Genomic DNA, 14,805 nt, shown 5'->3' on the forward strand with positions numbered 1-14,805 from the left:
GGCAGACATACATATATATATATATATATATATATATATATATATATATATATATATATATATATATATATATATATATATATATATATATATATATGCTTCCTATAGGTTTATTGGCATATTTTTAAAATTTATATATAATAAGTCATATAAATAAGTTTTTAGTTTAGATCAAACTTTTAATTAAAATGGTCAAACTAAGCTCAAAATTACTGAAGTTTAACTTCACATATTCTCATCCGTAATTACAGTAAAAATAATTACAATTGTACTAGTTATTAAAAAAAATTAATTTGTATATTATTCATAATTTCATAATATTAACAATGATACTTTACTTATAAATATCATAACTCCTAATATATAATATTCAAAATGTTAAACATAAAAAAACCATAGTGGCTACAATTAAAAACTAAATTATACTATCAATCAGTATAATATTGATTTTTAAATTATATATTAATCAGGATCAAGTCAGGATAAAACAACTCAAACTTACGCTTTAGGTTCACTAAAAAATGTTTCATATATTGATAAAAAAAATCCTATATGTTAATAAAAAGACCTAACAAAGTAAAAATTTTCTTTTAAAAATTGCTTTAGTCTTATTTATTAATCATTATAATAGTATATCTTTTTTATTACAGTAAAAAAGTTTTCCAACAAAAATTGTTCGATACAGTTTTATCTATTTTTAGTCTATTCAATTATAAATTATTTTTACACCAAGGTCAGTTATCAAAATTAAATGAGCTGATTTTGTGTGTTAGTCGACCACAATAGTCAAAACATGTCTCGATAGTCAAAAAGTATTCATAAAGGCACTTGTAGACTACTCATTGATGAAGTATTTACATTTGTAGTAGTAAGTAAAATTCAAACTTGCATACAGTTATATTCTTTTCTTTTCTTTTTTTATCTGAATCCAACTATATATATTCTTATAAACTCTCATTATATATAGCAAGTAAAGTATGCATGAATTTTTAGGATATATCCTTAATTACATTTGATCGAAGCTCCTACTTTCTTCTTTTCTAGTATTTTTATATTGTTTCTCCGCTCCATTTAGAAGTTTTAACATAACAAAGCATAACTGATGGGAAAAAAAGGAGTGTGGACTTTGCTCCGCAGGCAGTTATTCATAAATTTGAATTGATTGAAATTAATTTGAATTAAGTAAATTTTTTCTTTGGGTCATACTCAAATGGAACTAAATAATTCGTTGAGTTTTAAATTGAATGATGAATTTTAATATTTAAACTTGTTGATATGTCGATTTTGTTAGTATAATCGTTAATTTGTATTATATTATTATTGTTATATATTTTTAAATTTAAAAATCAATTACCAATTTAACTAGAAGAGAGTCTTCTCTTATTTTCTCACTCATTTGATTATTTGATAATATTGAAATTTTAAATTATATTTTTGATAATTTTAGTTTTTAGATGGTTAGGCATCATGGTGTGATAGTTGTTTATTATATTTAATTTTTTAAAGCATGTTTAATATAGTATGTTAACATATATGATGGTGTGATTCTTTCCTTAAGCTTTTCTTTCACTATTTGACTATGTAATAATTATAATTAATATATTTAAGTTATAAAAATATGAAATTTTAAAAATAATAGACAAATTTAAATATTTTGATATGTTTATCTAATCCAACCAAACATATTTATTAATATGTTGGTTTAAGTTGAGTTTTTTTTATCTTGAAAAATTAATCCAAATTAACTCATTTAAATTTGATTAAATTGGATTATGAGTTTAATCAAATTTAACCCAAATCGACCTGTGTATATCTTTAGTCTTGTGATCATATGTTTGGGAGTGAATTCATCAAGCAATCCAAGGTGAGACATTGGCTTTGGTTGATGAGTGATATCGAGTTTTATTGTTTTCTTTGGTCCAACTAAAATTTATGACAAAAAAAAAACAATTAACATAAAGGATTGAATATATTTTCCATGATACTCTTTTAAATTTTACATATATTATTTATTATTTATTATAAGTTATTGAAAAAAATTTATAAGTTCACTCACATTTATAATTTTCAATAAATTATATCTATTAATTAAAAGTGTTAGAAAGAGCTTGTTTAAGAATGTGTTGCTAGCCATTCTCATCAATTAAATACTTATAATAACTAAATTGCATTAATTAAAAATGAGAAAAAAATAGTTAAAATATTTTAATCAGAAACTGACAGCACTTTAATTTGTTTTGGTGATTATACGTGGAATTGTAATTCAGGATTGAAATATGTGCCGTGCAAGTCATCCTGTGAATTATCAGCCACTCGTAATATTAAAAGGTTAATTACTAAGTATGCTAAGTTAACCAAAAAGAATATTACAAAGGAAAGTAAAGATCAATCGAAGCCGAATGCTGACGTATATGTATATTCCTAAGTCAAATTGAGAACTAGATTTGTACCTACCTTTGGAATATAAAGGAAAAGGTGAAAAAGGAAAGAGAATGGAACTCAATATGATACTTGTTCTAGTCAAATATGAAATTCTATGCATTTGCTTAAAGGTTCGGTGGAAATTTTGGCTTATTCTGACATTGCTTAAACGTTAATGCATTAGAAGAAGAACCACATGTTTGAATTGAATCCGAGGTCAAATAGGAAAAGCAGAGTGGTCTGAGAATCATGCAGAATGCAGAGTCGGTGAATGCGGTCAATAGCTTCATTTAACGGTCCACATTTACCCAAACAACCCTAACGGACTAGGTCTCTCATAAAGGAAACCGAAACTTTATAAAATAAGGTAGTAAAATAAAGAGCAATCTTTTGTTGTTGATGAAAATAATGACCAATCTAGTAAATAAGCAGAGTGATTTGGCTTTGTCATGCAAATGAAATGAACCTTTCTTCAAATTCCTTGAATTTGATCCGCCAAGATTTTTCCATGAACCTTCCTCCACCATTTTTATTACTTGCTTAGTCAATGAGTTTGTATTCTTTTCAATTAAATAAATTCAGCATTGAAACTTCCCGTGGGATTCTCTGTCTCATGCAGATGGCATTTGCAAAAATGTCTTTGAAGAAGCGACAGCATTAAATTTAATTTCAAAGGAACAGTTCTCTTCTCAAAAGTACGAATGCAACTAGTAGCAGATAAAGAAAAAAAAAACGAAGGTAACTTGTAGCTTCCGTGGATAAAATTAGAAGAAAATATGATGGTTGCTTCAATATTATTGATGAGACCATAAAGTCGAATAACCCTTCTATTCGGAAAGTATATTTCAAAAGAGGAAGTAGGATGTAGGACTTTGTTACGTGATAATTGTTTAATAGTTATGTAGTGTAGGACAGTGACATAATTAATTATGTACATAAGAAATTATACAGGGCAATTACATATTTAATTATTTAGATAAGTAGTTTCGTAGGACAGTTACATATTTAAAATACAGTGATTATGTATTTTCGTTTTTTATTAGAGTAGTATTGTTAGGAGAAGGGGCAGAGTAGTGTTAGGCAGTTCAGTGTATGGAGATAATATTTGTAGGAGTTTCTAAACTCTCGAGTAGCAACAGATTGTCGTATTCTCTGTAATTTAGTATAATTTAATCCTATTTTGTAACATCTTACAGGTATCACCGTAAATACATACATGACTAACGCGAAACATAAATCTTACGTAAAATAAACCTCATAAACTTGCCAACATGGCAGCATCTTCTAGTGGCATATTGCAGCCCTTGCATGTTGAAACACAAGTATGGAGAATATTTTATGGATTTTATCACACGACTACATAATTCAAAAGGGTATGATGTTGTATTAGTAATAGTGGATTTTTTTCCACAGCAAACAACTTTTATTATTACTATGAAAAGGTAATTTTCACTGCCAAAAACCTTATGGAACTTACATAAGATCAAACTAGAAATTATTGAACCAGGGCCCCGATTGATTAATAGGCATTTGAATTCTACATCTTCTTATTTATACCATTCATCTTTCATCACATTTTAGAATATATATATATATATATTTTGGAACCTAAAATTATATTTTGAAATGGACTCTTTAAAATATATTAAGAAATATTGAATATTTAATAGTGGAAATGCAGAAAATACTACTACAAAAGCTTATTTTTAACGATGTTAATGCTGATAAATTAACATTAATAATTTTAACATTTATTAATAATTGATGTTAAAAATCCTTAATAACAAAGTATGTTTTGTTTTTTTAGTAGTGAAACAAATGTCATCCTACCATCAATCTATCTTTCGAGCCCAAACTAGTCGCGGGTCCACTACCCAGTCCATTCTACAAAACTGAACCCCCCCTGTTCAAGAGACACCCCATCGTGAACCCCTTGTCAGTGCATGAGCATATATATAGTTTGAGGGATCCATACACCACACATTTGCTTTGCACCAACTCCATGCATAAAACCGAAAACCATCCACAATGGCTTCTGAATCCCAAATGGCATTTTTTTTAATTATAATCTTATTTTTTTACCTATTTTTTAAACTAATTTATACATATATATTTATTGTGAAGTAAAAATGAAAAATAATAAAATAGAAACTTTGTAACTATTTTACTAGAATAAAAATATTTATTTTTAATTTCTACATAAAAGCCTTAAAAACAAATAAAAATGAATAGAGAATATAATATTCTAAATATTACACGTGTATTGTCGTATTCCATTGGTGCATTACAATGGAGTCCAGGTGTTTTTGACTTAGTTGTATCATTGTGTGTCTCAGGAATAAAGAAGGCTAGACTACATAGACTATAATTGTGTTGGAAAATAGTAAAGCATACAAACAACGTACCATTTCATGCACATTTGAAGTGAACTACGTTGAAAATCATCAATGGAATGATTACTATTTAGTATTTAGTAGTAATATTTGGCCGTTATTATATTCTCTATTCTCTTTGCTTACACACTTTTTCCTTTTCAATTTATTTTTTAAAAATGTCCTCTTTTAGAAATTACACTCCCTGTTAATGGAAAAATCGCCCACCCCCAAGAAAACCTCACACAACCCAATTCTTATTTCAATAGCCTTCTTCAACACTTCCAACAGCGATGCCATCAACATATCCTCTCCAGTCCAACATCCATTGAAAAAATGTCAGGAGTCATGACCAATTTGGCTATGAATAAAAAAAAAGGCTTGTTCCCAAATCTTCATATTTCGAAAATGTCCCTTGGAATAAAGTGTAGTGCAATCAAGATCTTCCCGTGACCTTGAATATGAAGAAATCTATAATCTCCGTAAATCCTTAACCTTGTGAAAACACAGCAATTTCGGAGTTGCTTGGAGGAGGAGCAATTTGGGATTCAAATTGTCAATCGACCTTTCACGAGTTGGGGGGCTTGAGTTCCCAATTTTTAGTCAACGCGGCACAGAATTTAGATTTTATTAATTGACAGGAATTGTTACATTTTGATTCTTCAACTAATGTAATATAACATAAGCAAGAGAGTAAAAAGAGCCGGAAAAAATTGGGTCTCTTTTAATTTTGTTGAAAGTTTGAGGCTTTGTGCTAGAATCTTGATGGGATTGTCAAGCTTTCTTGGGGTGGGTGATTTTTCAAGAACTATCGAAAGGGAAGTGTACTTTTTGAAAAGAATATTTTTGGAAAATAAATTGAAAATGGAAGTGTGCAGGCAAAGAGGGAGAGTGATATAGCAATTGCCTAATATTTTTACACAAATTAAAAAGATAAGTATTTCAAGATAGTAACATTTATCAGGAGAAAATTTTAGTAAATGTCAACACCCAAGACCTTCACTCAATGCTCCCAATACCCTGCCCTGGGAGATCGAAGGAGAAAAGAAACCACCAAGACAAGTTGATATTGAAGAAAAGAGAGGAAGCAAATTAGAAGGATCAGCTTACATGAGTGTGCACCTAAATCTTAGTTTTTTCACATCTACAGAATGTGTGGTTCTTCTCAAGTTTGTATTTTTTTCACTTCATTTTAGATTTGTGAAGCTCAAAGTATAGTTATCTTGCTATTTTATTATCTAGGTTATTCTTTTCTTTTCAAGTTTGTATGTTTCTGATTTCAGTAATGTTGTGTTCTGGTGAGTTCCAACATAAAGCATTAAAACAATCCGACTCTAAATCTTTGCTTTCATATTGTAAATTTAACTGAAAACCTCTTTATCCAAGTATATCAGCCAGAAATTTTAATGTTTTTTTTTTTAAGAATAGGCAATTTCAACCTAACGCAATATATCATGTATATCACCTATTTAAATTTGAAAATCAGGTATGGCTCGTAGAATTAATTTAATTGAGGAGATTAATGATACAAAAGAGACATGGAAACTAGCGGTCAGAATTACAAATATGTGGTTCTTTCAAAATCCTTCAAAAGGAGGTTTTCTAGAGATGATTTTAATGGATGACAAGGTAACCCTACATTCAATAAATTATCAACTCAAATTGATTAAATATTATATACGCAACAGGAGCCCTTAAGACTGATTTTTTTTTTGCTCATGTTCTTAGGGACTCAAGATGGGAGCTGCAGTGAAACATTTTGACTTTGAAAAATGGAAAAATCCACTCAAATAGAGGAAAACTTGTATTATTCAGAACTTTGAGGTACAGTATAATCTTGGACAATATAAGGCATGCAAGCATCCATACTGGTTATTCTTTATGAGAGGAACAGTTGTAAAAGAACACGAGCTTCTTGAAATTCCTGAACATGTCTATGATTTTACTACATTTGAAGAAATTTTGTGTGGATAAGCTTCATATGATGTGTTAGTAGGTAATTTTTAATTTGCATATTAATCATTATAGAATAAAATAAGTTGGTCTTTCTTATGAAGTAACACAAGTAAATTTACTATGTTCATGCAACTAATTTGTTAATACTTTTTACAATATCTTCTTATTTGTTAATACTTTTTCCATTGACTTCCTTTTCACGTGTTTGCCTTACTATTTTTATCTTAGGAGCAACACCCTTAGTTGCACTCTATGGGTTGCAAATGCAACGCAGTTGTCAAATTTTATAGAAAAACATGAAACTGAACCTATCGTTATAATCCTAAGACTAGCCAAGATAAAGGACACAAAAGGCTAGAATAATGATTTTTAGTTTATTTTCTTACCTGTTTGACAACAGTAGCTTCGACATGGGGAAAACTAAATATCATTTTCGTCTATTAGGTAAATATCCTATTAGTATCCAAAGCACCTATGGTTCAAAACTTCTCATCAATCAAAATATTGAAGAGATCAAACAATACAAGAACAGGTAAATGAATTTTTTTATAATAAATGTTAATAAGTTATAGATAATTTGTTTTAATGTTCTCATAACATTTTATTTTATTTATTTCATATGGTTCAAAGTGCAGAATGGACTCAGTCCCTGTTTGTGAATCACTTAGTCAAGGCACCTCTCAGATTTCATTATTCTCTGAAGCTTCTACTGCAGACAAGTTTTTATTAAATGCTCAAGTCAAGAGTGTGATGGAAATAAATGAATTAGATTGGGTATGGATTGTAGTTGTTGTTTACGTAGTCTCAAATCTCAATTTAGTTGGTGGGGTCTTGTATTAAGAATTTAACATAGTGCTACATTTTATTTGTCAATTAGGAATTGTATTGTGTCACACTTGCAAAAATAGAGAATTTTTTTGTTGCAAATGGTTGGAGCTAAGAAGCATGCTCTAGGTACACTAGTAAAGGTGATCCCAAAACAACACCATATATTTTGCCCAGGTTGTGGAAATCGTTAGTCATGCAAATATCAGATGATGAACAAACTATAGATTCCATCAAGTTAAAATTACCATCTGATGAGGTTTGAAGCTTTCACGTTTTTCGATAGTTTTTCAAACCTGTAGAAGTTCTTCTTTCTATTATGCCCGCAGTTCACTACTTGGGTTTTCTATATATGTATCGTTTAAAAAAGTTATTTTGGTTTTAAAACCTGTAGAAATTCTTCTTTCTATTATGCAGATTTTCTGTAGTTTTATTTTGTTGTAATAAAGTATAATAAAAAAAATACTAAAATGCATTCAAATGCATAATGGTAACCAAAATAATAAATAAATTATGGAAATATCCTCAAACTGAAGAATAATTGTCAAACGACAACTTCTAGTCACAGTTGAGAAAGTATATCTAGACTCCTTTCTCAGTCTTCCCTTTTCGGTGTCACTTCCACCGAGCAAAATTGTCCAAGACAATTTACTATTTTCTTTTCTCTTCCACTCCCTTCTTCCCTTTCCTCTTTTGCATGTTGGGTCTGATTTGCAAGTGGTCATCGTCGTCCCATCTTCTTTCCTACAACCCAAACCATCGTCGTCACACACAAGACCATGACATCACTCCGCACTCACCTCGGCGTCGGAACCGAAACAAGAAAAAGGAAACGAAGAAGAGAGGGATGAGGAACCCAAATCGCCACAAAGGCTACAACAGTGTTTTACATTAGTTTCGGCGATTCACCCGTGATGCTGGTGATAGTTGAAAGAGGACTAATCTGGTATGACGTATGAAGCATCGACACCCCGACACGGACACTGGACACAACACAGACATAGACACATAAATACTTGTAATGTTCAAAATATAAAACGTAATACGGGGTGTTGTGTCGGTGTTGAACACTAACACGAATTTGTGTCGGACACCAGACACGACAAGGAGCCGAGATGTCCTGTCCGTGCTTCATAGGGTATGAGGGATATACAATATAATTGTGCACATTAGATGAATCCAATGATTATTAATAATGTTGCACGATGTAACTGTGGCATGTTAGAAGTCGTACATTTATGATTTTCTTACATGCCCATTCATATAGCTGACACCATCGGATGCTTATACAACTGATATACATTAATTAATGCTAATATATATGCTCGTCATGTGCCTCCATCTCCTTTTTTTTTTTTCCACCTTAATTCTCAAAATTCGGATGCAATAACATTATAGGAGGGAGGGATCAAGTAATTTCATCATCATTATTATTTTCTTAAAATCTAACAATGTAATAAATAATTAATCTTAATGATTAGATTTAAAATAACTTGATCTATTATAATTATGTTATATATGTTTATGTACTAAATTTGTCTTGAGTTTAGACCGTCTACACTCTACATGCATGTTCAAGTAGATGAATGAAATTCGGAATGAAAGTGGGAGATAGATGCTACGAAGAGAAAAAAAATCTCTGTAACTTTTTTTTCTATCCTCTCTTGGTTATGTTCTTTAGGCTTTAGTGTGAAAATAAAAAGAGATTTGGTTTGAATTAAAAGAAATTAGGCTCACGGTGTTTCACGCGACATGGTAACTAAGATGCAGAGTTTGGAAGTAATTAAAATAGTTTAGTGAAGGAAATACTACATTACTGAATCGATGATGATCTCGGTTTTTTAATTTGATTTTTTCAACGTATAGATTATCTGGCTCTTGCTGTTCGGTCATGTTCAGATTTTACTGAATTTTTCCATGCTTTTATTTTTCAAATTACGGCTTAGAGAAGCCAAAATGTTGTGTTCGATACGAGTCAAAGTGAGGGGTGCAAAAAATTAGTGAGAAAGCATGACTTTCAATTGTTCTGTTACCAGTAAAATGAGCTAGGAAAGTTGTTGAAATACGGAGGGCCAACACATTTTATTTTCACTCCAAAAATGACATGAAATGCAATGATGAAAATGTACAGGAAGCTTGCGATTTTCATCAGATTCCAAAACTATCCTTTATCGAGAAGGACTCGTGAGAGAGAGGATACCATTTTTTTTTTGTTTTTACTTTTGAAGCATAGTTGATAAATTTCGTAGGCAGGAGGTACATTTGGCCAATCATTACAGGAAAGAAATCAGTCCAATGGCATTGTTGATTTCAAACAAGCTCTCACAAATAAAACTCTTCCCTGGAACTACACGTGTCAACTCTCTCTGGTTATTGACCTTTGTGTAGGACAGTGTAAAAACCAATGTGTTAATTCTTAATGAAGCAAGCGTACGTGTGACGCGATCAGACATCGTAGTATTTTCTTTTATTTACGCATAAAAACAGGGTAATCAACAGCAACACTCGCATGCCAAGTAAGAATTTGAAATTTGAAATATAAACCATTTGAACATGATACCAACTCCGATTGATGGATGCTCTCTTTTTTTTCAGCTTCAAGTAGGAAAGTTTTAAAATTTCTAAGGATTGTTGCTCCAGCCTTCTAGCAGGTTTCTAAGTCTTTATATTTTTTAATATATGAAAACTTTCTTCATGGTGTGGTTCTTCTTAAGTTTGTAATTTTTCATTCAATTTTAGATTTTTTTTACTATACACTTCATTTTAGATTTGTGAAACTTAAAGTACGGTTGTCTTGCTATTTTATGGTGGTTCTCTTCACGTTTGTATTTTTATGATTTCAGTTAAATTTTGTTCTGGTGTGTTCCAACATAAAAGCACTAAAACAACCTGACTCTAAATTTTTACTTTCATTCTGTAAATCCAACTGAAAACATGCCTATCCATATATTTTAGCCAGAATTTTAAATGTTCTTTTAAAGGTCGTGCAATTTCAACCTAACGCAATAATATATCATGGATAGTACATTCAGCTTTACATGGCATGCATGCTGACAATCTGATAAAGAACACATCGATATTACATACATATATACACACCCTGGAACCATTCTGTTATCTATATCCTACAATACATAGCAAAGGAAAATAACTTTCTGATAATGAGCGCATAGCTAGCTATATTATCATGTCATCAACTTGGTAACCATTCTTTATCGTATAAATATACATTCTTTAACAGAAAATATATCTTTATCATATAAAGATACATTCTTTATCCGATAGGCATGCTTATCCTCAAAAACATTGATTTGTTTATTTTTTGGATGTATTATATCTGCATCTACCACATATTGTATCATATATTTAATTAATATTTAATAATGATATTAATATTAAACACAAATTAGTAATCGTTATTTATCATCCACACCACTCTTTATCAGAATGTATTATATTACCCCTTATTAACACAAATCTATTTAATTAGCTAGCATGATATCCTAAAGGACTGCGTATTTAAATTGAAAAACAGATATGGCACGTAGAATTAGATTAATTGATGAGAATTACAAAAATGTGCTTCATTCAAAAGACTCCAGAAGGAGGTTTTTTGGAGATGATTTTAATGGATGAGAGGTAATCCTACATTCATTATGGAGCCCTTATGGCTTTTATTTTTTTTGCTCATCTTCTTAGGGACACAAGATCGGAGCTACAGTGAACATTTTGAATTTGACAAATGGAAAAATCAACTCAAAGAGAGGAAAACTTATATTGTTCAGAACTTTGAGGTAAAAAATAATATTGGACAATATATAAGTTGTGCAAGCATCCATACAGGTTGTTCTTTACAAAAGGAACAATTGTAAAAGAACATGAGCTTCTTGAAATTCCTGAACATGTATATGACTTTACTACATTTGAAGAAATATTGAGTGGACAAGCTTCATCTGATGTGTTAGTAGGTAATTTCTAATTTGCATATTAATCATTATAGAATAAAATATGGTGTATGTTTTTGGGGGACAATTTTAGATTTATTATCTTCTTTTTTTAAGCAGATGTGATTGGTCAGTTTGTTGACATAGAGCAAGAACGCTATGATAATCCAAAGATGGTCATTCATATGAAGGACCCACGGGTAAATATACCATGGTTCATACAACTAATTTGTTTTAAAAAAATTACATTGCCTTCCTATTTGTGTTAATACTTTTTCCTCTGCCTTCCTTTTCACATGTGTTTGCCTTACTAGTATTTATATTTTAGGAGCAACATCCTTAGTTGCATTCTATGGGATGCATGTGCAACGCAGTTATCAAATTTTATGGAGAAACATGAAACTGGACCTATCATTATAATCCTAACACTAGCCAAGATAAAGGACCCAAAAGGTTGGAATAATGATTTTTAGTTTATTTACTTACTATCTATTCTTGGCAATATCAGTTTCAACTTCAATATGTGGATGGCTAAATATAATTTCGGCTTATTAGGTGAATGTCCTATTATTATCCAAGGCTCTCATGATTCAAAGCTTCTCATCAATGAAAATATTGTAGAGATCCAACAATATAGGAACAGGTGAAAGACTTTTTTTTTTTGTAATAATAATATTATGTAATAGATAACTTGTTTTAATGTTTTAATCATTCAAAGTGCAGATTGGACTCAGTCCCTGTTTGTGAGTCATTAAGTCAAGCCATCTCTCAGATTTCATCAGTTTTTGAAGCTTCTACTATAGACAAGTTTTTTGTGAATACTCCAGTCAAGAGTGTGATGGAAATAAATGAATTTGATCGGGTATGGGTTGCAGTTGTTGTTTACATAGTCTCTAATCTCAATTTAGTTGGTGGGATGTTATATTTAGAATTTAATATAGTGCTATATTTTGTATGTCAATTAGGAATTGTTTTGTGTCACACTTGCAAAAATAGAGAAATTTTTTGTTGCAAATGGGTGGAGCTACGAAGGATGCTCTAGGTGCAATGTTAAAGGTGATCCCGAAACAACATATATTTGCTCAGGTTGTGGGAAAAGTAACACAGGAACAGTTGCAAGGTGATTATTATTAGGCTATTTTGTGTATACATTTTTTACACTTAGACATTTGTCTGAGAGTTTCCTTTATTTTTCCCACAGGTTTAGAATAGAGATTCTAGTTTCTCAAGAAAAAGAGTGTGCAGAGTTTGTGTTATGGGACAAAGAGTGTGTACAATTGTTGAATGTAACTGCTGCTGAGCTAAAAAAGCAATTGATAGATGTATGCAGACAGTAGCATACTTGTGTCAATGTATGTGTAACTAATGTACACTTTTTCTTTATTCCAAGTTTCTAACCTTTTTCTCTTTGCACGTGTAGGATGGTGAGGTCGATCCATTGGCTTTTCCTGAAGCTATAGAGTGTATTTTGGGAAAGATGTTAGCTTTCAAGATAAAAGTGCAGCCAAGATGTCGAAAATCATTTGTCATCCAAATATCAGATGATGAACAAATTATCGATTCCATCAAGTTAAAATTACCATCTGATGAGGTTTGAATTTTCTGAATAAATCTGAGTCAAAATAGAAATTATATATCCTTTTAAAATTTTCCATTCTATACTTAGGACACCACCACCACCACAAGTAACATAGAGAAGGTGATGTTGAATGACACTGATTTGTATGATACTGCAAGTGAAAATAGAACAAAATTGATACTAATATTCATATTCTATATATAATAGATTATTAGATTGTATTGTGTTCTAATTGTTATATCTTTTAATTCTACTGCAATGCTTATCTGCATCATCTGATTTTGATCCAAAATTTATCGATTACTTAACTCCTGCTAATAGGATATCAGCTGAGGCACAATTTGATGATAATGTTTCTCAACATTTGACTTCATGTCAACTTTCCTCTACCAAGCTAAGAAAGAGTATTAAGACTGAATGATGCAAGGTGTGATGTGGTGGTTATTGTATCTACTAGGAGTCCTGATTTGGAGAATATTTCATTTTTTGTAAAACCATGACAATATGCATGGTGTCATCATGTGGTTGTTATGAATATAATAGCACCCCTTTTTTGAGAATATTTCATGTTTTGCTTATGTTTAACTTCTGCTACTAAACGTATATATTCAGCCATCATAGTTGGGCTTGGGCACATATGTAGGACATTTGCAAAAAGCAAATTATGCATTCAAGTTGTGCTTTGTCTAGAACATTTTAGTTGATAATCTATGAAGTGGAGCTGATAATATCCTCAAAATCTGCTATTTCTTTTTTGTTTCTTTTCAGGGTGTGGATGCTTTTTTCTTTTTCATTTTGTTTTCCTTTCATGTTTTCTATAGTTTTTAAAACCCGTAGAAGTTCTTCTTTCTATTATGCCCCCACTTCACTATTATTTTTAAAAAAATTTATATCATTTTCAAAAGATAATAAATTGGTTTTAAAACCTGAAGAAATTCTTCTTTCTATTATGCAGATTTTCTGTAGTTTTTATTTTTTGTTATAATAGAGTATAATTAAAAAAAGTCATTCAAATGCAGAATTGTAACCTAAATAATAAATAAATAAATTATGAAAACAACCCGAAACCGAAGAACAACCGTCAAACCCAGAGTGAACAAATTAGCATATAGTTTATGTCAATTCTTTCTTCGAATGGAAAAAAGGACTTTGTTCCAGTCCTTTTTAATATCAATAATCTGCATAATTTCTTCTTTCTGTTATCAGTCCACTGAGTTTTTTATGCTCCTTTTAAACTATCTTCTAGTCTAGAAACTAATTGTGTTACCTTTGACTTAAGTATTATTGCTAATAAACTACTAGAGTCTAGACAAGCTTTTATTTTTAACTGTTATTAATTTAAGCTGGTGACTTTATATTTCGTCACACCACTCTAAGCGTAAGTGTCTGCACTAAAAAGATGAAACTAAAGTTATTATCAAACTATCACATAATTTTTAAAAATTTAAAGTAATACTTAAATCTGTTTAATTAATATTGTACATAATAAAATATTCGTGAATCATATTTAAAATTAATTTTTACTAATTAAACTGTTCTTTTTTTACATTTTTAAAATTAAAAATTTACATGCATATATTAAAAGAGAAGGAAAAAAAATTCCGTGACGATTTTCAGTCATTAAGAACTTTATTCCATTAACGACAATAGGAATTGATCATTTTAAACCAGTTTAAAAAGATAAAATAACAAAAAAATAAGGTAAAAA

At 30.3% G+C, this 14,805-nt stretch overlaps 1 protein-coding gene across 1 annotated transcript; it reads left to right on the top strand.

Moving 5' to 3' along the window:
• The first annotated feature begins 11,151 nt into the window (after nt 1-11,151).
• LOC102667313 (uncharacterized) lies at nt 11,152-13,115 on the top strand. Its single transcript, XM_006582445.3, has 9 exons — nt 11,152-11,213; nt 11,418-11,542; nt 11,639-11,718; nt 11,893-11,971; nt 12,074-12,161; nt 12,242-12,380; nt 12,484-12,638; nt 12,720-12,840; nt 12,939-13,115. The coding sequence occupies exons 1-9, from the start codon at nt 11,152-11,154 to the stop codon at nt 13,113-13,115; spliced, it is 1,026 nt and encodes a 341-aa protein (XP_006582508.3).
• The last annotated feature ends 1,690 nt before the right edge of the window (nt 13,116-14,805 follow it).

Source organism: Glycine max, chromosome 6, assembly GCF_000004515.6.
Source record: "Glycine max cultivar Williams 82 chromosome 6, Glycine_max_v4.0, whole genome shotgun sequence".
Classification (NCBI taxonomy): domain Eukaryota; kingdom Viridiplantae; phylum Streptophyta; class Magnoliopsida; order Fabales; family Fabaceae; genus Glycine; species Glycine max.